At 44.3% G+C, this 22,837-nt stretch overlaps 1 protein-coding gene across 11 annotated transcripts in view; it reads right to left on the reverse strand.

Moving 5' to 3' along the window:
• The window catches only part of LOC311099596 (serine/threonine-protein kinase MARK2-like), a 37,395-nt gene extending 15,837 nt beyond the window's left edge, over window positions 1–21,558 (reverse strand). For 6 of the 11 annotated variants that reach the window (XM_084140307.1, XM_084140306.1, XM_084140302.1 and 3 more), the window contains exons 1-14: window positions 21,413–21,558; window positions 6,685–6,858; window positions 6,255–6,308; window positions 5,662–5,710; window positions 5,091–5,156; window positions 4,796–4,866; window positions 4,625–4,681; window positions 4,229–4,465; window positions 3,998–4,117; window positions 3,719–3,857; window positions 2,494–2,606; window positions 2,270–2,405; window positions 1,819–1,970; window positions 1,639–1,727 (exon numbers count right to left, since the gene is read on the reverse strand). In XM_084140307.1, coding sequence (XP_083996433.1) covers window positions 1,639–1,727; window positions 1,819–1,970; window positions 2,270–2,405; window positions 2,494–2,606; window positions 3,719–3,857; window positions 3,998–4,117; window positions 4,229–4,465; window positions 4,625–4,681; window positions 4,796–4,866; window positions 5,091–5,156; window positions 5,662–5,710; window positions 6,255–6,308; window positions 6,685–6,858; window positions 21,413–21,472 — 1,517 coding nt within the window. In that variant the 5' untranslated portion in view covers window positions 21,473–21,558. The remainder of the gene's footprint in view (window positions 1–1,638; window positions 1,728–1,818; window positions 1,971–2,269; window positions 2,406–2,493; window positions 2,607–3,718; window positions 3,858–3,997; window positions 4,118–4,228; window positions 4,466–4,624; window positions 4,682–4,795; window positions 4,867–5,090; window positions 5,157–5,661; window positions 5,711–6,254; window positions 6,309–6,684; window positions 6,859–21,412) is intronic. The other 5 variants (XM_084140305.1, XM_084140300.1, XM_084140308.1 and 2 more) reach the window with 3 other exon arrangements.
• Window positions 21,559–22,837: the final 1,279 nt, after the last annotated feature.

The raw sequence follows: 22,837 nt of genomic DNA on the forward strand, positions 1-22,837 counted from the left end.
CTGCGGTTGCGAGGCCGGTTGGGCATACTGCCAAATTCTCTAAAACGACGTTGGATGCGGCTTATGGTAGAGAAATGAACATTAAATTGTCTGGCAACAGCTATGTTGGACATTCCTGCAGTCAGCATGCCAATTGCACGCTCCCTCAAAACTTGAGACATCTGTGGCATTGTGTTTGACAAATTTGCACATTTTAGAGTGGCCTTTTATTGTCCCCAGCACAAGGTGCACCTGTGTAATGATCATGCTGTTTAATAATCTTCTTGATATGCCACACCTGTCAGGTGGATGGATTATCTTGGCAACGGAGAAATGCTCACTAACAGGGATGTAAATAAATTTGTGCACAGAATTTGAGAGAAATAAGCTTTTTGTGCATATGGAACATTTCTGGGATCTTCAGCTCATGACACATGGGACCAACACGTTACATGTTGAGTTTATATTTTTGTTCAGTGTACATACTTTATATCTGGTTTTAGTCGTTTTAAGTTTAGACTGAAAACGTTTCACCGTCCCAAGAATGATATATAAAAAATACAATTTTGTTTTGCGAGAGGTGGCAGCTGCTAAATGAATATAGGGGAAACACTGAGCTTTCATTAGGGGAGTTTAATGACAGACTGCATTATTTCTGGGAACCATTACACCGCAAAAAATCTTGCAGCAAAGGAAGAGATGGAAATAGAGGGAGAAACTGTCAGGACAGAACATAAGTTTGAGGAATGGAAAAATTGTTTTAAAATGCATAAAGGTATAAAATGCATTACAATGGCAAAAATGTGAAAAGTTAGAAAACTCTACTAAATGAAAAAGGCATATTTGACTAACATTTTTGTCAAATGGCTGTTGTGTCTGGAGAATGTGTGCTAGTGACTTGTTCTACCAGTAGCGCTAGAGCTGACCACTGTCAGTTTGCCCTCTAATCATCTCTTTAAAGCAAACATGTCTGAGTCACCGCTGCTCCGCCTCTCTCCCACACAGAACGTGTTCTTTAAACACTTTCCCTCTGCATTTTTCCCTTTTTGTGCCTGGAAGTAACCTGCATACAAGAGCAGCCAGCGTCACAAATCCCAGATTAAGGAGTGGGATCTGATTATCAGGGTCAATGTGTTTAATACTGTTAAGTGTCAGTGTGTCTGAGGCCCCTGGTTCTACACCTAAACCTAGCTTTCTACTCTGCTGTATTCTAAACAACATTTCACAGTGAAGGGTATGGTAATAAAATTGTACAAATGTCAAATATAAAATAATTGTCAGCATTAGCAAACTCATCTTGCCATGTTTGTGTGTGTGAGCTAGAGTTCCAAGAAATTATTATTGTTTGAGTTGTTTACAGTTGCAGTGTGTTACTGTGTGAGTGAGTAAGCTGGCCTTGAGTACATACTGAGTCCTTCATAAAATATTGCAGGTGTCACTAATACATACTCAAAGATTTAAAATCTCTGCTCCCGTGTGAATGTGTGACTGTATGTACACCGGGACTCCATCTCACATGCTGGCTGCCAGCTGCCATGTGTTTAATTGATTGCCAGCTGACCACTGCTTGTAAACACGGCCATCTAGACACGCAACTAGCTCCAAAAACAGAGCTCCACGGCCATGTGAGCGTGTGTTCATGTGCGCGCTTGTGTGTACCTGTCCTTCCCGTTCTGGACCCCAAGTGTAGCCCTCTCAGGGACTGGCGAGTTTCGACTGCGACTCGTACCAGTGGACAGGATGCTGTTCTGTATGACCGATTGAGGAGATGTTAGGTAGAGTAGTGTACATGCCATCAACCCTAGAGTGGCAGGCATGTAGAAGAATAAGTCTACTCACTATGGAGGGGGTTGGAGTGCTCCTCTTACGATCCGTTGTAGCTAAAGGACTGGGAGGGACTTTAGTGGCGCTGCCAGTGCCAGAACCTTTCCTCCCATAATCCTCTACTGTGTGCTTGTTGTCGCCCTGGGAACGCTTGGAAGCAGAAGAACCTGGGAAGAAGAACAAGAACAGAAGGAAAGACTGTAGTCCCCTGTAGCTCAGTTGGTAGAGCATGGCGCTTGCAACGCCAGGGTTGTGGGTTCGTTTCCCACAGGGGGCCAGTATGAAAATGTATGCACTCACTAACTGTAAGTCGCTCTGGATAAGAGCGTCTGCTAAATGACTAAAATGTAAAAATGAAAGGGTGGGACAGAAACGCAAAGACGGACAGAATGAGACCAAAATAAGAGTAGGTCTCAAAAACAGTAGTACATTTGCAGTACCCTCGTCAACGCAAACAGCTTCCTACCTGCATCTGTTGCTCTCCGGGGCTTCAGATTGGATGAGGTACTGCGCTGTACCTTGTGAGAAGGAGACTGGGCATTGCTGTTTGTGAGGTCACTTCCTGGGCGGGATTTCATTGACAGACTGATACATTCGTCCATCTGAGAGAGAAGAGGGATGGTCATCAATATTACCATGGCAGGAGTAGGACACCGTTCGCTCCTACAGATGTGAGTGTATACACTGTACCTCCGTGTTCCTGTAATCCAGTAATAGATATGTGGCCATGACTTCATTGTATTTTTGGTTGACCAGCGAGTCCTGAATCTCCTCTGCAGAGTAGCCCATCTGCAACATGATATCTGGACAGAATGGAGAAAAATGTCAACCTTTCAAGGACAGAAGTACATTGTAGACAGGGGCATATCAGAGACTACTTAACATGTCTAACATACTAGAAAGGAACAGGTCACTAGTTCTCTAACAAACACATATACAGGCACATGGTTATACGGACAAAACAGTTATATCGTACAGGGATATCATTTAATAAATGAAGGTAGCAAACAAGGACAAGACATCTAACAAAAAGTCTAGCATTTAGTTTGACTAAACATGTAGGCACATGCCAACACAGCGAAGGGCACGTTACGTAACAGAGACTAACGCTCAATTCAAACGAGACGCGTTTTTTTTAAGTGCGACGCTGGAAATAGAACGCATATGAGAGAAAATAGACGGGCCGCGAGCATCAAATTAGAAAGCAAGTATTTTTCTAGCGTCTACGCAGAGCAATGCAGATAAATTGAGTGTGTCGTTTGTAAAAAAAGAAATTAGAGGAATTGTTATGATCTTCCATATGCTAAGTTGACTAAAGATGTAGTTTAAAATGTACTGGGGTGTAAACTAAGGTTTGTCAGTCAAATAGGCTAAATATTTGAAAACAATTGCCACCTACCTGTGTTGATTTCGATCATAGGCATATAGCCTAGGCAGGCTACAGCTGCAAAACTCAAGGACTCCCATTTCAAGAGAGAACTGTTTATGTAGAAATAACGTGACTTTGTTTATAAACGGCACGGGTTTATTAGCTACAACATCCTCTTGAAGCTAGCAAAACAACAACTGTTTAGCCCAGGTATGGTGGCTCCTGTAGGACATAAGGTGAGTCAAAAGGAACTTGCAACAATAACTTCCAGGGGCTACATAGCGAACATATACAATTTTTAAAGGATTTTCATGACAATTATGTCGGCATACGCTTTGCAGTGTATGTGAATCGAAGTTCGCACGCAAATTTCATGCATTTGATGGCGTCTCCGTGTAATTTTGGCTTAAGACGGCACGTAAAATAAGACTGGAAAGATTCTGCACCTTCAGATAGAGGATCCTTCACCCAATTAGTGTGACCTCTAACCCCCGCCCCAGTAACCCATCTGCTACAACCAGCTCATCCACCAGACGCCTGCCCCACCTCTCTTCCACCCCCCCGCTCGGTCGGGGTGCTGACCTGTCCTCTTGGGATCCTTATAGTCTGGCTGGGGCTCGATGAAGGGCTTCAGCTCCTCCTCCTCATGACCTACATTCATCCAGCGGTCCTTCATGATCTGCTGCTGGACACAAGCAGAGAGAGAAGAGGGAGGACAGAGACATGGGGATGGGAAACAAAGCACTAACAGTAGCATTATAGTTGTCTACACAGTGTTTGTATCCAGTGGAGGAAATAGCAGTGGGTAGATGAAGTACTATTAACCTCCAGGCTGCCCCTCTTGGTTGGGTTGAGAATGAGGAACTTCTTCAGCAGGTTCTCGCAGTCTGTGGACATGTAGAAGGGAATCCTATACTTCCCCCGCAAAACCCGTTCACGCAGCTCCTAAAGGGAAGACAAGCACAAAAGACAAGGATAAGAGTGTGGTTAGCTAGGTATTCAAGAACATCAATTGTTTTCCATGTAGCCCTTCCTCTTTCACAGTTCCCTGCCCACCTTGAGGTTCTGCCCGTCGAAGGGCAGAGAGCCGCTGACCAGTGTGTAGAGGATGACCCCCAGGCTCCAGACGTCCACCTCGGGCCCGTCATACTTCTTCCCCTGGAACAGCTCCGGAGCGGCATAGGGCGGGGAGCCACAGAACGTGTCCAGCTTGTTCCCCATGGTGAACTCATTACTGAAACCAAAGTCTGCGATCTTGATGTTCATGTCAGCATCTAGGAGTAGGTTCTCTGCCTGGAGAGAGAAAGAGAGCATTTATTATTGATACAAGTTTCTGTAACATTCTTTTAAACACATCCAACATGTACCTCATAATGAAATGATCTTGATCTGTCACTTTGAAATGGAGCCATCCTTTTCCTCAAAACAATTCCTTTTCTTGTCTATCCTCACCTTTAGGTCTCTGTGTACAATGCACTTCTGGTGGCAGTACTGTACTGCTGAAACTATCTGTAGCAAGAGAAGGAGCAACAGCTAGGATGACAATTCCCTTTTAAACAGTATCGTCAATAACATTGTCAAAACGGTGTCAAAAACAGGAAAGAAACCAGCAGACAGTCTCACCTGTCTAAATTTGGCTCTGGCCTCTTTCTCTTTCATTCTCCCGTGAGCAACAAGGTAATCAAACACCTCACCTGATGAGGGGGATGGAGGGGGGAGACAGAGACAGAACGTAGGGGAGTGTTGAAGGAAGAAGAAAGCAGTGGAGACACAAAAGGGGATGAAAGGACAAGTGAGGAACAGAGTGCATGTGAATAGAGCGAGACAGAACTGGGACTCAGCATTGATGTTATTACAGAGGCTGAAAACAGAATTTCAGGTTGAGTTGTTGAACGGAGTGTCTTGTGCCTTCGCTCACCTCCACTGGCATACTCCATGATCAAGTACAGTGTCTTCTCAGTCTCAATCACTTCAAATAACTTAACTAGAGGAAAAAAGACAAGTAGGAGAAAAACAAAGGAAAAGAGAGAGGAAAGGTCAGTTCAATTCCATCAAGACAACACTAGAGCTGAGCAATATTGGCAAAATATCATATCACCGTATTTTATTTTTTTAATTGGACGGTATGACGGTATTTGATTATATTTTATGTTTTATGGAGCGAGAGAGAGGGAGAGAGATGACTCAAGTAGTTAAGTAAACTATAAAAATTTAAGTTACACACGGCTATCACATTTAACAAACCAAACATTCAAATACTGTTATAGAAGGTAAAGTAAAAACCCAAAACGGTCCGTCCATCAATACTGGTAAAATACGGTACACCGCCCAGTCCTGGACAACACCCATCACAACTTAACTGTCAATTTCATAGTATATGCTCAATATTCTAAGACAGACCTCTACACAAGAAGGCACCAATAAGCAGGCGGAACACATTTGGTTGGGGATTGATGAGAAACTTAAAAGGAGGGCAGCACAAAGCTCACCGATATTTGGATGATTCAGTAACTTCATGATCCTCACTTCACGAAACAGCTATAGACAGCAGAACAAATAGACAAGACATTAACAGAGGATCAATCAGTTTATATCAAATCAAATGTTATTTGTCACATGCGCCGAATACAACAGGTGTAGACCTTACAGTGAAAATGCTTACTTACAAGCCCTTAACCAATGCAGTTAAAGAGCAGCAGTAAAATAAAAGTAGCGAGGCTATATACAGGGGGTACCGGTACACAGGTTAGTCGAGGTATATGAAACAGTCAGTTTATTCTATATCATTTTTACTCATATACTCCAAAACTATATCTATGTGCAAATCACTGTGTGGGAGTCTTCATGCATAGACTGTATTTCTGAGGAAAGTACTGGCACCCCACCCAAACCCCCTCCACAGGAAGTACTTGGGTCTAATTTCATGTAATTACCCCCATATCCTGCCCTAAGTCCTTCGGAAGGAACTGCCATCTACATTGATTTTAGCTTTATTTTTTCTATTTCAGAAATAAAAAGTCTATCCGAACACAAATCAAGATAACAACCGCATGGCATTAACACAGAATCTACTTGCACTCACCTTTTGGAGACTGGAAGAGTTGAGCTGCGTTTTGTCTATGATTTTCACAGCCACCTTTTATAGGAGAAAAATCAATGACGTTAGACATGAGTAGAATCGCAGACTTAGGCTACACCACCCCGCCAGTGGAAAGAGCTGAATGAGGACTTTTCCCCACTCTACTGCGCTCTGTTTTGTTTCTCCATGTGCTGCCCCACTCCCAACAATCATGGCACGAAAGTAGCATATTAAACAACTGGCAGTTACATGTTCACAACACACTGATCCATAATGATCCATGCTAAAGAGATCAGAATGTTAAGTGATATGGGTCAAGTGAAGTAGGATCCTGCACTGCCAACATTGGACACACAATGATAAAACCACATCCAACAGAAGATCAAAACATCCTAGTCAGTAAATCCAATGCTTGGACTTGGTTTATCCTCACCTCTTTCCCTGTAAGGACATGCCGGGCCAGTTTAACCTTGGCAAAGTTGCCCTTGCCAATGGTCTTTAGCAGCCGGTAGTTGCCAATGTGTGGCTGCTCGTCTGCCGTCGTGGCGACAGAATTCCGGCATCGCGGCATATTGGGACGCCCGCCTGCCTTGGACTCAGAGTGAGACTGAAAGAGGGAAACAAAACATTCTGTTAGGCATACGCAACACCTCCCTCAAATCCAGACAATGCTTTTCAGATTCCCATTAAAGGAGAAAGAGCCTTTGACCCAAGGATACCTCATAGAAAAACACAACTGTGAGCATAACTTGATACTGGCCAATAATGTTGATCTGTTAATCTACATATTCACCCCAGCCCTCAGCTAATGAGGCTGTTCCTGACACTGACTGAGGGTGTTTGTCTCTGCTAGCAGCTCAAATCCACACTGACAAGCAAAACAGGACAGAGGGAGAGAAAGTGTGAGGTGGGGAACTGAAGAGTGACTCACAAGAAGATGAAAGAGAGCAGACAGAACAGAAGGAAGGGGGTGGGGGCTGATTGAGGGAGTGAAGGGAAAAAGGTTAAGGGTACTGTACGCATGTTGGCAAAAGAGGCAGTTAAGAGTGTGGGAGCCCAGGAAAACAAGGAAGAGAAAGTGACTGACTGGGGGGGGGGGGGTTTACATGTCTCTGCCTCACTCTGCTCTCCCTCCCTCCGTTTCTCTCCCTCGCTCTCTCCCCCGTACGTTTCTCTCCCCCTCCCTCCGTTTCTCTCCCTCGCTCCCTCCCTCCGTTTCTCTCCCTCCCTCCGTTTCTCTCCCTCGCTCCCTCCCTCCGTTTCTCTCCCTCCCTCCGTTTCTCTCCCTCGCTCCCTCCCTCCGTTTCTCTCCCTCCCTCCCTCCCATCTCCCCCCCTCCCTCCGTTTCTCCCCCGTCCGTTTCTCCCCCCTCCCTCCCTCCGTTTCTCCCCCCCCCCTCCATCTCCCCCCCTCCATCTCCCCCCTCCCTCCGTTTCTCCCCCGTCCGTTTCTCCCCCCTCCCTCCCTCCGTTTCTCCCCCCCCCTTTCTCCCCCGTCCGTTTCCCCCCCTCCCTCCCTCCGTTTCTCCCCCTCCCTCCCTCCGTTTCTCCCCCCCCCCCATCTCCCCCCTCCCTCCGTTTCTCCCCCGTCCGTTTCTCCCCCCTCCCTCCCTCCGTTTCTCCCCCCCCCTTTCTCCCCCGTCCGTTTCCCCCCCTCCCTCCCTCCGTTTCTCCCCCTCCCTCCCTCCGTTTCTCCCCCCCCCATCTCCCCCCTCCCTCCGTTTCTCCCCCGTCCGTTTCCCCCCCTCCCTCCGTTTCTCCCCCGTCCGTTTCCCTCCCTCCCTCCGTTTCTCCCCCCCCCCATCCGTTTCTCCCCCCTCCCTCCCTCCCTCCCTCCGTTTCTCCCCCCCATCCGTTTCTCTCCCCCTCCCTCCCTCCGTCCGTCCGTTTCTCCCCCCCTCCCTTTCTCCCTCCCTCCGTCCGTTTCTCCCCCCCTCCCTCCCTCCCTCCCTTTCTCCCCCCCTCCCTCCCTCCCTCCCTCCCTCCGTCCGTCCGTTTCTCTCCCCCTCCCTCCCTCCCTCCCTCCCCCTCCGTTTCTCTCCCTCCCTCCCTTTCTCCCCCTCCCTCCGTTTCTCTCCCCCCTCCCTCCCCCCGTTTCTCTCCCTCCCTCCCCCCGTTTCTCTCCCTCCTCCCTTTCTCTCCCCCTCCCTCCCCCCGTTTCTCTCCCTCCCTCCCCCCGTTTCTCTCCCTCCTCCCTTTCTCTCCCCCTCCCTCCCTCCCCCGTTTCTCGCCCTCCCCCTCTGCATGGCTGACGTGTGTGAGAAGATTGTTACCTTGTGAGCATACGTAAGTGGACAGAAAAGCCATTGTTGACATGGCACAGTTCTATGTTCTGTGTGTGGGTTGTGCCACATGGCCCTTTGTTTCCATGTTCAAGTCTGAGTCCGAGGCAGAACTACTACTCCGCAATCTTAAGAATTAGAAAATTGGACGGATTAGTCTAAAGAGCAATGTTACCGTCATTTAGTATGAATATGATTATTAATAATTGACACAAACAACATGGTTGTGAAATAGAAGTCCAGTTCTGCTCCTCTCTAGTTGTCTTATTCCAAGAGAAAACAAAAAGCAGGGGCAGAGACATACAGTAAGTCACATTTCCCAACAAGCCTTGCTCTTACTTCCATGTCAGAAAAAAAACAGCACTCCACATAAAAGATGAAAAATGCACCAATATCTGCAATTCAAAGGTGTGCCAGCTTTGTAAAATGTAATATTATGTAACACCTGTGTGTGTCTGTGTTTTCATAGCGGGATAAAGCAGAAGCTTGTTGAAATTCTGCTGGTAGACCCAGTACAGCCTAACGAGCCAGAAGGCAGCTGTCACCTAAACTCCCTCCCTCCCTCTATCTCTCTCTCACACACACACACAACAAAAGCACACTGGCATAAATGCATGAGGAAGTGCCTCATCACCTCAAGGGCTACATACAGAGCAAAACAGGGTAAGCCAGACCACCATACAACTGTCAGTGCGCTGACCTTGTTTTTGTTTTTGCTTTTTGTTTGTGCTGGCACTGGCAGACATGGTTTAGCCATCCCTCTACAGTGGGTTTGTTGTGTGTGAGGGACAGGGACAGAGTGTCTACTGTACAATGTTTATGTCAAAGAGGTGTCTTGCACCCAGCTGATCTGCCAAGGAGCTCTGCAGTGACAGTGTCAGCAATGCAGTCTGCAGTCCTCACAAACACAGCTTTGACCTTCAGCACAGTAGCCAGCACTTCTATCACTACCACAAACACTAATGAACACAGTCGCCAAGGTTGACACACACTGGGACACAGACAGAAGCACATCAAAACAGGCACATTGACAAAAGATCAAACAAACACGCATAAATAAAACACGTGTTCACAAATACAAAATATACAGACAAGACCGAACAGAGAGCAATGCAGACATACCGTCAAAGTCATGGGAAGCTCAGCTCCAGGGCTGACTGACTGACAGCGAGAGACAGAGACAGGCTGAGGAGAGAGCAGCCAGGAGGAGCCTGAGAGACTGGGGGGTCTCATCACATATACATTATAACCCCATGTCTCTCTGTTCAGATCATGATCAACCTCAGGTGGAGAGAGGGGCATGACAAGAACCACACAAACGCTTGAAGAAGACATTTTAAATTCTAATTCATGTCTCTACAGAGCAGGTAGCAGAGCAAAACCTCGCTGATCAGTGGGCTACCATTTTGTCAAAAGACTCATTAATTAATAACTCAGAGATATGCACAAAACATCTACATATGCAAATGTAGTTGACCTGTTATTTTGCCGCTTGAATTGGGACTTGTGGACTCCATCCATTGCTAACAGTAGCATGAGAACTGACCAGACAGCTGGGTCATTCCACCTCAAAAAGCACAAGAAAGAGGTTTGACACCCACCATCTCAGTGTTCTGAAATGGTTTGTTATAAACAGGTAAGATTGGCATTCCTGCAACATTATTTTGTTGAAATATAATTTAATCTGAGCAATTAATGTAATTGATTGCACCCCAATCGGCCATTTTAATTTATAGGATTCATATAATATTGAATAAATATAGTACCCAACATCCGATTTTGACCAAACTTTTTTTCTAACAATGAGTTCGACATAAGGAATCCAAAGAAATGGCCAAAAGCCACCCACGGACCCCCATGCCAATCCCACCCCAACAACGAGTATATAGTATCAGTTCTCTGTTTGACAAGTAGTATGGAGCTTTGTTTCTTCATCCTATGTAATGTATTCTCAGTGAATTTGGTGGTTGGGGGGGGGGGGGGGGGGGGGTTCTGTTCAGAGAAATTAGTAATTGAAGTTGTTGGGTTTATGTCCCATCGTATATCCTGATATTACCAGGTTCTGACCACTAGATGGTGCTGTTCCTGCTATTAGGTGATCATTTTTTAAAGAATCCCCTCCGCCCTCATTGTTAAAGGGATAGGTCACCCAAATTACATTGGTTCTCTTACCCTGTAAGCAGTCTATGGACCAGAGGGGTATCCTACAAAGCAGTTTTGCAGCATTAACTAGATAACTTTGGTCAACTCTGAGTTCAAATTGGGATATCCGGTCATACTAAAATGGCTCACCTTTTAGCCAGGTAAATTTCTATGGCAACGAATCCTTCAGAACTAACCTGCTCCAGGGCAGGCTAACTCACAGTTAACTCGCTCCCTAGTGGCGCAGTGGTCTAAGGAACTGCATCTCAGTGCTTGAGGCGTCACTACAGACCCCCTGGTTCGATTCCAGGCTGTATCACAACCAGCCGTGATTGGGAGTCCCATAGGGTGGCGCACAATTGGCCCAGCATCGTCCGGGTTTGGCCGGTGTAGGCCGTCTTTGTAAATAAGAATGTGTTCTTAACTGACTTGCCTAGTTAAATAAAGGTAAAATAAATGAAATGACAGCCACGAGTTGAGGACCAATTAAATCAGATTCCCTCCCTCTTGCAAATATTGCGTCATCATCCCCTTCATTCGAGGAAGACGGATTCAATATTTTATTAAATCAAATGTTTGTGTTAAAAAATATGAATATTAAAATATTACATTACACATTTAGTAATGACAGAATGCATTTTAAACTTCACGCACAGTAACACTTTTGTATGACAATCAAATGGTTTTAAATCGATAGGAGTGGGAAAAAAGGTGCCTATGGTTGTGCATTGATAAGCACAAAGTCAGCATAAACGATAAGTAATAAAATAAAGACGGCACTTCTTAAAGCCTACTTCACACCATAGCACGCTGAATTAGCAAATTCACTTTTCTTTCATTTTGATTTTGCCACAAATGAAAATATGGCACTGACTCGAGGTTTCAGCATTGCCTCAATGAAAAGTTTGGCGTTTGACTAGCCATGTGCGACATGCAGTTACAAGCCTGCTAGAGTTGGCGGCAGGCGGACGAGCAATATCCAGTCGTAGTACAGATGAAGCCTGAGCTGGAATGTGAAGCTAACTAAAGCTGGTTAGCTTTAGAAAACCCAGAGTAGATCTAGCTTGATTCGTAGGATACCCCTCTGGCAGGGATTCCATTAGGAAAATGTGGTGCCGGACATTTGCATTGGGTGCGTAACCTGATTAGGGCTTCCACACACAGTGCTCAGAATGACAGAAATCACATATAGATTATTGTAATTCATCTTAACAAAACAGCCAACTCGAGGAAGCAATGGCATGCATCCTTTTTACCGAATTCCAATGCGTAATTTAAAAGACGTTAGAATAACTGTCCACATTTAGTTTCTCAGCCAACAAGACGAGTAACGAAGAGCAAAATCACTAGCCTATGTCAATCTACTATCCCCCATAGTAGAAAAGTTTACCTATTCTACCGGTCAGCTTGTCGTTCTGTGCGAAATATAAAATCACCTATTCCAAAACAGACTCTGGGACAGCTGTGGGACGATAAATCCCAGATTCATACAACCAGTAGGCCTCGGCTACATCTCATTTGTTGTTGTTTTTTAAAACAAGGCTGATGTAACAGATCACAACGTTTAGCTTAAAATATTAACTTATTTCTTCACATTAAAAAGCACAGCATGGAACACAAGGCAGTAAGCTATGCACAAATGTTCATTCCATAATGCAATTAATGGGAAAACACCGCTGTCAAAAGCGCACCGCACATGCGAGTGGTTTCATGAGACAGATGAAAATATCCATTAGAAATTTAGAAAGAGGGGAGATCTAAAAATGCAGCAACTAACATGGGTTGCTAATATGATTAGGATTGTGCTTTTGGCTACTGGACAATGAAAGAAAGTTGATTTGAAAACCAATAGAATGAGAGAAATAGTCTTTATAAAATAATTGTCTGCACGTTTGGTTAGATCTTGGCTAGGCTACTTTGAAGCAAGTTAAGACATGCCTCATAATATGTAGTAAAACGTTCAAGTTTCAAACAATTAAGTATATGCTTTCAAAACGCATACTGCCTCCAGCTCATTGCAAAGTGGTGTGAGACACACTGAAGCCTGCCTACTTACCTATGGACTTGAATGGCGAATGGGAAGAGTACTGTAATTACCAGTTGAGAAATAAAAAATTGCTAATCTTAATCTTGGCCATCGAAACTGTTTTTAACACGCAATTGCATTTAGAATTGTTGCGCAATGATTGGGCTTATAAAAGCACGTTTCACTCCAGCGGCAACAAACAAGCTGTTTGATGAGCTGTAGCAGCAGTTCTCACGCTACATTGACTACTTATTCCGGACAAAAGACGGCTAACGGAAACCCTGCCCTCTGGAATGACAGCAACCCATGCTTTGGTTTTGTTTACATGGCTACTGTTTCAAATGCTAACTTTTTAGCATATGTGTCACATATCCAATTCAAGTCAATGGTACTGATATTTGCATTTTCACGCTTCATGTCCAAATCATCCAAACAGTGGCCAGGTAAACAAAACCAAAGCATGGGTTGCTGTCATACCTGGTCCATAGACTGCTTACAGGGTAAGAAAACCACCCAAATTACACAATTACATGTTGAACTATCCTTTTAACAATGGGGGGGGGGGGGGGGGGGGTTTCGTGAAAATAATCACCTAATAGCATGAACAGCACCATCTAGTGGCCAGAACCTGGTAATATCAGGATGTAGGCTGGGACAAACCCAGCTTCAATGAAAAAGAAACTATCAGCACTAAGAATACATTACATAAGATGAAGAAACAATATTCAGAGCCACAGCTCCTTACTAATTGCCAAACATAGATAATTGATACTATATACTCATCGTTGGGGTGGGATTGGCATGGGGTGTGAGGGGTCCGTGGGTGGCTTTTGACCACTTATTTGTCCTACTCATTGTTAGAAAAATGTTTGGTCCAAATCAAATGTTAGGTACTATCATTATTGAATATTATATGAATCCTATAAATTAAAAATGGCCAATTTGGGTGCAATCCATTATCTTAATTTCTCAGAGATCAAATTATATTTCAACAAAATAATGCTTTCGCAATGCTTATTTTATGTTTCTAACTACAGAAACAATTTCAAAACAATCTGAGATGGTGGGTGTCATGGCTTGTTGAAATGAATGACCCAGCTACCATTCAGCTTCAGGAACCTTGTCACTTCCTCTATGAAGAGATACTTCAGCCATGCTCTATGACAAAGATGTGGACAGAGAGAGGTCAGGCTACAATTGTCAAAAGAATCATCCACACATGAAAAAAAGTTGACCTGCTACGCTATATGAATGCTTGCAGTGGGACTTGGGTACTCCATTGCGGACAGTAGCATTAGCACAGACCAGCCAGCTACCATTCAGTAGGTTTCGGAACTGTCACTTCCTCTACAAAGAAAGACTTCAGCCATGCTCTATGACGAAGGTGCAGACAGAGTTCAGATTTAAAAATGTCCCCCTCGTCACAGATTTCAAAGCATAAAGGGGGTGTTGAGTGGATGGCTTGGATGGATGACCAAGAAGTGGGACACAGGGGGCCATGAGGTCTCAGGCTAAAATAGGACACAGACACATGCAGCACACACAGGCAGGCTCTTCAGAGAGCCAGACCGACACAGCCCTGTTTGTCCCAACGCTCAACACAAAGTATGTATGGTTAATTTGAGGAAGTATTGCAATTATACCCCCCCCCCCCCAAAAAAGAAAAGAAGTCAGCGAAATGGCCTACACACTGACAGGGTCAGGCTCCTAGTGCCGATGAGACGTGTCTGGGTTTGTCTGACTGAGGGAGCAGTAGCCCTGGTGAGACAAGGCCAGGGAGGGAGCAGCCCGACGGACAAGAGCTGACATGCTAAGACAGCTGTGCCAGAGACAATCAAGAGAAAGAGGGGATGAAATGAGAGGGGGAAAGAGTGAGATAAGAAAAAAAAGAGGGAATGTCAAGGATTCCCCATGACTAAAGTGAATACGACAGGCAGTATAACTTGGTGATAAGTTTTAAGGAGAGGTTGGCTGTAGTTGTGAAACAAATGAGGAAATCAGTGTAGTAGTCTCTGTAACACACCCTTTTTAAAACCACCCAAAACCTTTACCTGGTGTCAAATCACCTAAGGCACTTCCTTCTCCCTCTTACTCACACACAGACAAACCAGATGAATGTGCTCAGTAACTAGTACTACAGTAACTCAGTCATTTAACCTGAAAACCTTAACAGGATGGACACAAGTGTCTGCTCTGGTCCCGCCATACATCAAATAAAAGTTTGTTGGTCGCGTACACAGTTTAGCAGATGTTATAGCGGGTGTGTTACTAGCTCGTAACAGTGCAGTAAAATGTCAAACAAGTACACAAATAATAAAGAATCAAACTCGAAAAAAGAATGTCAGAACGAATCCAACACTATCAGTAACCCAAATGCAATCTATGTGTAACATCATAGACCCATGAACTGGCTCTACCCATCTCCCTTGGCAACCAATCTCCATAGCCCAGCTTAACCCATGTATTGCCTTAGTCTTACAGTAACTTTGCATAGAGTTAACTGCACGATGCAGACACTAAGTCCGCACTCTACCAGCTTTATAAGGCCATAAGCAAACAAGAGAATGCTCACCCAGAAGCGGTGCTCCTATTGGCCGCAGACTTTAATGCAGGAAAACTTAAATCTGTTTTACCTCAGTTCTACCAGCATGTCACATGTGCAACCTGAGGGGTGAAAAGAAAAAAAACTCTATACCACCTTTACTCCACACATAGACACGTACAAAGCTCTCCCTCGTCCTCCATTTGGCAAATCTGACCATAATTCTATCCTCCCAATTTCTGCTTAGCAGGAAGTACTAGTGACTCGCTCAATACGGAAAAGGTTTGATGACGTGGATGCTAAGCTACAGGACTGTTCTACTAGCACAGACTGGAATATGTTCTGAGATTCATCCGATGGAATTGAGGAGTATATCACATCAGTCACAGGCTTCATCAATAAGTGCGTTGAAGACGTCGTCCCCAGTGACCGTATGTACATATCCCAACCAGAAGCCATGGATTACAGGCAACATCCGCACTGAGCTAAAGGCTAGAGTTGCCGCTTTCAAGGAGCTGGAGAGTAATCCGGACACTTATAAGAAATCCCGCTATGCCCTCCGACGAACCATCAAACAGGCAAAGCGTCAATGCAGGACTAAGATTGAATCCTACTACACTGGTTCTGATGCTCGTCGAATGTGGCAGGGCTTGCAAACTATTACAGATTACAAAGGGAAACCCAGCTGCGAGCTGCCCAGTGACGTGAGTCTACCAGACAAGCTAAATGCCTTCTATGCTCGTGTCGAAGCAAGCAACACTGAACCATGCATGAGAGCACCAGCTGTTACGGAAGAATGTCTGATCACGCTCTCTGTAGCCAATGTGAGTATGACCTTTAAACAGGTCAACATTCACAAGGCCGCAAGGCCAGACGGATTACCAGGAAGCGTACTTGGAGCATGCGCTGACCAACTGGCAAGTGTCTTCACTGACATTGTCAACCTCTCCCTGACAGAGTCTGTAATACTTACATTCAAGCAGACCACCATAGTCCCTGTGCCCAAGAACGCCAAGGTAACCTGACTAAATGACTACCGCCCCGTAGCACTCACATCTGTAGCCATGAAGTGCTTTGAAAGGCTGGCCATCGCTCACATCAACACCATCATCCCAGAAACCCTAGACCCATACCACCCCAACAGATCCACAGATAACGTAATCTCCATTGCACTCCACACTGCCCTTTCCCATATTGACAAAAGGAACACCTATGTGAGAATGCTGTTTGTTGACTACAGCTCAGTGTTCAACACCATAATGCCCTCAAATATCATCACTAAGCTAAGGACCCTGGGAATAAACACCTCCCTCTGCAACTGGATCCTGGACTTCCTGACAGGCCGCCCCAAGGTGGTAAGGGTAGGAAACAACACATCTGCCACACTGATCCTCAACACGGGGGCCCCTCAGGGGTGCGTGCTTAGTCCCCTCCTGTACTCCCTGTTCACCCATGACTGCGTGGCCATGCACGACTCCAACACCATCATTAAGTTTGCCGATGACAACGGTGGTAGACCTGATCACCGACAATTATGAAATGGGCTACAGGGAGCAACCTCTCCCTCAACGTGAGCAAGACAAAAGAGCTGATTGTGGACTACAAGAAAAGGGGGGCCGAGCATGCCCCCATTCACATCGGCGGGTCGAGAGCTCAAGTTCCTTGGCGTCCACATCACTAAGAAACTATCATGGTCCAAACACACCAAGACAGTCGTGAAGAGGGAATGACAACACCTATTCCCCCCCAGGAGACTGAAAATATTTGGCATGGGTACTAAGATTCTCAAGAAGTTATACAGCTGCACCATCAAGAGCATCCTGACTGGTTGCATCACCGCTTGGTATGGCAACTGCTCGGCATCTGACCGCAAGGCGCTACAAAGGGTAGTGCGTACGGCCCAGTACATCACTGGGGCTAAGCTTCCCAGGCGGTGTCAGAGGAAGGCCCTAAAAATTGTCAAAGACTCCAGCCACCCTAGTCATAGCCTGTTCTCTCTGCTACCGCATGGCAAGCAGTACCGGAGCGCCAAGTCTAGGTCCAAAAAGCTCCTTAACAGCTTCTATCCCCAAGCCATTAGACTGCTAAACAGTTAATCAAATGGCTACCGGACTACTTGCATTGACCCCCCTTTTTTACGCTGCTGCTACTCGCTGTTTATTATCTATGCAGTCACTTTAATCCTACCTACATTTAAAAATTACCTCAACTAACCTATACACCCACACATTGACTCGGTAACGGTACCCCCTGTATACAGCCTCGTTATTGTGTTACTTTTTTTTCGTACTTTTGTTTATTGTATTTATCAGTTTAGCAAATCTTTTCTTACTTAAAACAAGTGTCTGCATTGTTGGCTAAGAGCTTGTAAGTAAGCATTTCACGGTAAGGTCTACACCTTTTATAGTCGGCACGTGACAAATAAAATGTGATCCTCTAAAACTGTCTGTTGACTAACACGGCCTGTTGCCACAACTGCACTCATGTTCTTTTACACTTGATTACTCATGGGCGGCGCACAATTGGCCCAGCGTCGTCCAGGGTAGGGGAGGGAATGGCCGGCAGGGATGTAGCTCAGTTGATAGAACATGGCGTTTGCAACGCCAGGGTTGTGGGTTTGATTCCCACGGGGGGCCAGTATAAAAAAAAAAATGTATTCACCTAACTGTAAGTCGCTCTGGATAAGAGCGTCTGCTAAATGACTAAAATGTAAAATGTAATTACTTTGTCTGCTATGAGAGGTTGAGGAAATGCTTTAGCGTTGCTAAGATCAGATGGAATTCTCTGACAAAGTAGTCGTTCTGTGGTAGTGTTGCCATGGCAACCTACTGCCTAAAGTACCCAGATAATGTTGACTCATCCTATACTCGCATGTGTCCAAAGCATAACATTTGAGAGAAAATAAAACTTTAAAAACCCCAACCTCAAACTTGCATCTCAAACAGACAGTTTCAAAAATACTTGCTATTTCCTCAGCGGAGGATAAGCTGGCCAATCAGCGGTATACTCGCAGAAATATATTTTTTGACCAGTATACGCCCACACCATCCTGTTGTTGGGGTACACCCATACCATTCAAACACAGAAAAGCTGCTTTTTAACATACTTGGCCAATTTATAATTTTTTGGAAGGAAAACTATTTTGCTCATATTGTAATTAATTATAGGTCATATTTCATAGAAATCTGGAAACACTGGACAGTTACTTTAAACCTATCCCTTACTCTGCCTCCCTCCCTCCCTCCCTCCCCAACCTTCTCATATACACAGAAACACACTCACTTCAGCCTGGCTGTCGCCTCATGTCTCTCACTCTCCTCAAAATACTCAGAGCAAAGCATTCAATTCAGACTGAGCAATGCACAGACAGTCAAACACAACAAGCACACAAAAACACTTTTAGGGCATCAGGAACCCTATTGGTTAGAGTATTGGGCCAGTCTCGAAAGGTTGCTAGTTTGAATACCGAGCCGACAAGGTGAAAAATCTGTCGATGTGCCCTTGAGCAAGGCACTTAAACCTAATTTGCGCCAAGGACGCCACACTACTATGGCTGACCTTGTAAAACAACACATTTCATATATTTCACTGCAACTATCCGGTGTGTGACAATACAAATGTTTTCATTTTTGTCTATCAACAAATAGCCTAGGCCAAAAGAAGTGAACATTTCGTTTTTTAAATAGGCTTACTAGATAATTAGAAAGTGGGTGTCCACCCTGTATCCTGGTTTCAATTCTGAGTTGTTTTAGCAAATGTTATGCTACCCTACAAAGGAAAACTGTTTCTTGCCTACTCCAGGAAAGAAGAAGAGAGGGTAAACAAAGTAACAGACTGGCGGGGAGAGGGAGAAGAACTGTTAAATAAAGGAGGTGTGTGAGCCAGCTTGTCATTTATCTGGGTATTAATATCACACCATGGCTATTTCCAGTCAGGGTAGAGGCAGCAAGAACCACAAATAGACACCAACTGAGCTCTCCCTCCAGTCCCTTCTTTCTCTCCATACCCTACTACTGTACACTTCTGTCAGAGGCATTTAACTCAATAACATCACAGTAAAAACATCCTGAAATCAAGACACATGGCATAGTGGAACTATGGGGGAGAGAAATGTTAATTTTCTACCCACTGGAGCTCTGGTTTTGTAAATTCTAAATAAAGACAGGTAGCCTCTGTAGGAGAATCCATTAAAAGGGATACTTCAGGATTTTGGCAATGAAGCCCTTTATCTACTTCCCGAGAGTCAAATGAACTCGTGGATACCATTTGTACATCTCTGCATGCAGTTTGAAAGAATGATGCTAACTAACGTTAGTGCAATTAATGGAAATGTATATAACTGCTAGCATGCTAGTCATTGCACTAATGCTAGTTCGCATTGGCTTACAAAACTACCTCTAACTTCCTTTATACTGGATGCAGAGACATAAAAATTGTATCCATAAGTGCATCTGACTCTGGGGAAGTAGATAAAGGGCTTCATTGCCAAAATCCCAAAATATCCCTTTAATAAGATAAGCCTAAATGTAAAATCTGTCTACTTTTTCCTCAGAAAACAGCACAAGCTACAAAGCTGAGAAATAAAAGAAATACTGATTAATCCTTTCAGACATGAAACTGAATCTACATTTCAAACAAAGCTGGAACAGTGTTGACAAGCTTTTAAAATCAGCCCACACCCTCATCCAACACCATCCCACCCCCTCCTATGTGGGCTATTAATACTCACAAGTATATGAGAGTGGGGTTAGGACATGACAGAAAGACCAGAGAGAAACCAAGATTACTAGGGGAATGGCTGGTAAAAACAAAGACACTGTCACAGAAACCAGATAAGCCTATTGAATAGAATTTGTAAAAACCTACAACCAGATGGAGAACTATTTTCTTAATCTTTCATTGATGATCAATCATGAACATGATAATGACATATCCAGAACGAGGAACACACAGACAGGGAAATGCATGCATACAAATTATGCTAATCTGGATAAAATGAAGAAAAAGAGCACTCCCCTCGGCCTCCATTAAACTCCTACACTCCCAGCTCAACTGGAAATGCTGGTTTCAACTAACTGAGAAACTGGGGTAGGAAGAACATACAGAGTCGCCGGCTGGGCCCAAATCAACAGCGTTTGTAGTCAAACAAGCTGGGCAGGGCATGGCTAAACATCGCCAACTCCTTGCTTCAGACAAATTCAGTGGCTAACGAAACCTTGGAATTAGTAGCCTGTGCAAGTTAGTGGTCATTGTGGTGAAAATGCCCTACGGGATGCGTCAACATCTCTGCTACCCGTGTATAAGTATCAGCAATTTGTGATTTGAACAGACAATTGTCAGAATTTAATTACTGACTAAAACACTAATCTCAGTAGAGAACCAGTCTTCACTGCAAGCAGATGTGTGTGTTCATGACTGAGTCGCTCCTCAAATGCACCGAAGTATGGTGTCCTCTACTTACACCTGATGTGCACTATTCCTACTAAAGTATATTTAGAATGCCTTCAGACAATTTGTATGATGGAATGCCCATCATACAAGTGGCAATAGCTAGTTGGGCCTACAATTTTGCATACTGACAGTGGATGATCTGTTGAAGACAGTCAGACAAACAGCATAGAGCATTAAGATTCGAGATAACATTAAATATTAGAGATTACATCAGCTCAGCTCCTGTTGACAAAATGACAAGATTTGAAGAAGACATGGAAAAGTGAGTTTGAAAAGCATTGGCATTTCCTACTGAGATGTGTTATCCAAGACCATAAAATACAGCAACTAAAATGTAAGTGTCTATGGTTACAATTTGTCCTAGCTAGTTATACACCTCTAAGTTATTTGACTAAAAGTTAATAGAGGGCTCTAATCATAGTTAGCTATCTAGTTATAAAAAGCCTTCTTAGACTCTACACCATGACCTCCCAACCACATAGCTCAAATGTGTAGTTAGCTACCTATAAATATAACGTTAGATAGCTGGGGCCCATGAAAAATAGAGGGTTTTTGTGGTTTAAGTTCGCTATACTTTGGATGCAAACTGCCGTTAAACCCCATCGAAGAAGAATAAGTTGGCTATAGTATTTCTGGCTCAGGCTAGATAAATTGGCTAGCTGGATCTCTGAACTGGCATACCGCCATTTGCTGCCAGCTAGCTTCTGCAGTTGGCTTACCTGGTTTGAAGAATGTTCAATTGTTAATAATGCCGTCCTGGTTACTGTCCGGGTTGACATCTTAACAAATTTCCGGGGGGTAACAACTTTACAGAATCTCAAAACTCGATGTTCATCTGTCCTCTGTTTGTTTTGGGGGGACTATCTTGTTTCTTTAGCTAACGTTAGCTAGCTAGCTAACTTATCAAAACGTTTCTCATAAGTACCCTTGGCTAGCGGCTAGCTAGCTACGTGTCGAAGGCGTAAACTAGCTAGCTAGTTAGCGAGCTAAAGTTCTAGCTAGCTAACTAGCTAGCTAACCTGCTAGCTGAAGAAGTTACTCAATCGTCAGAAAAGAAAAAAAAACAGCTACCTATCAATAATATATGTAACTAGAGTTAAAAGCAAAGTTCTCGATTCACAAGTATCTGAATAAAGTAACGCATTCACAAGCTAGCTACAGTACCTAGCTAAGTTAACTACATTACATTGGTACGCCTATTCCACTCTCTGGATGGAGAAAAGTGCTCCGCCAATAACTCGGTCCAGTGGGTACGATGAGCTGTCAAGTTATATGGCGCTGCTAGTTAAAGCGTTACCCAAAGCGAGGTTTGTTTCTACAAGTATACGTTAAAATCTAGTCCGGGGATTAGCAAACTTCTTCGGCCCCGCCGATATAACAACAACCCGAACGTCCTCTTTGGATGAAGGAAAGTCAAACGCTAGTTAAATAGCACGAACTATAATACACAATCAGCTGCAATGACAATGAAAACGTTAACATAATAATAGGCAAAGCAGCTTGCTGATGTTAGCTAGCTAGCGTAGGCTAGTTTCCCTTCACCGCACAGGTAAGAATCCGCGAGGAATCAACGAGCAAAACAACCGGCACAACGTCCTGTATTTTTCCTGATCAGCTAGCAACTAACGTTAGCTTTCTAGCTCCTCCGTCCGTCTTTAGCATTGCTAATAAAATGGGATACAAGTTGTAGCTAGCTATATCTACACTAGCAGGTTTCAAGATGAAAACAGCGACAAGTAATCAATTTTGATTCAGAGTTCGTCCCCCCGTGCTAGTTGAGTATGATTGCTGCTTGTTCGCGGAATCTCGGGCGGACAAGAATTGAAGCGTCGCCCGGGTTTCGACGGCGTCTGCGCTGATTATTTTACAGCTGGCCACCTAGAAACATACAAATCAGCGTTAAATCAAACCCTATAGCTAGGCTACACATTTTCCGCAAGATCAGATAGGTGTAAGCAATATGGTGGAACCTAACAGATGGCTATGTGGAGTTTTTTACACTCATCTGATGATTCTTTCAGATCTACTAAGGCCTGGGTTGACTTGATGTCAGATAAGCCACAAATGTTATGTTCTTCTAATTCTACACTAGAGGTAGTGGGTACATTTCAATAGTTATAAGTGGAACCCTTTCCTCGTTTCCT

Source organism: Coregonus lavaretus (assembly GCF_964263955.1).
Source record: "Coregonus lavaretus genome assembly, chromosome: 24".
NCBI classification, from domain to species: domain Eukaryota; kingdom Metazoa; phylum Chordata; class Actinopteri; order Salmoniformes; family Salmonidae; genus Coregonus; species Coregonus lavaretus.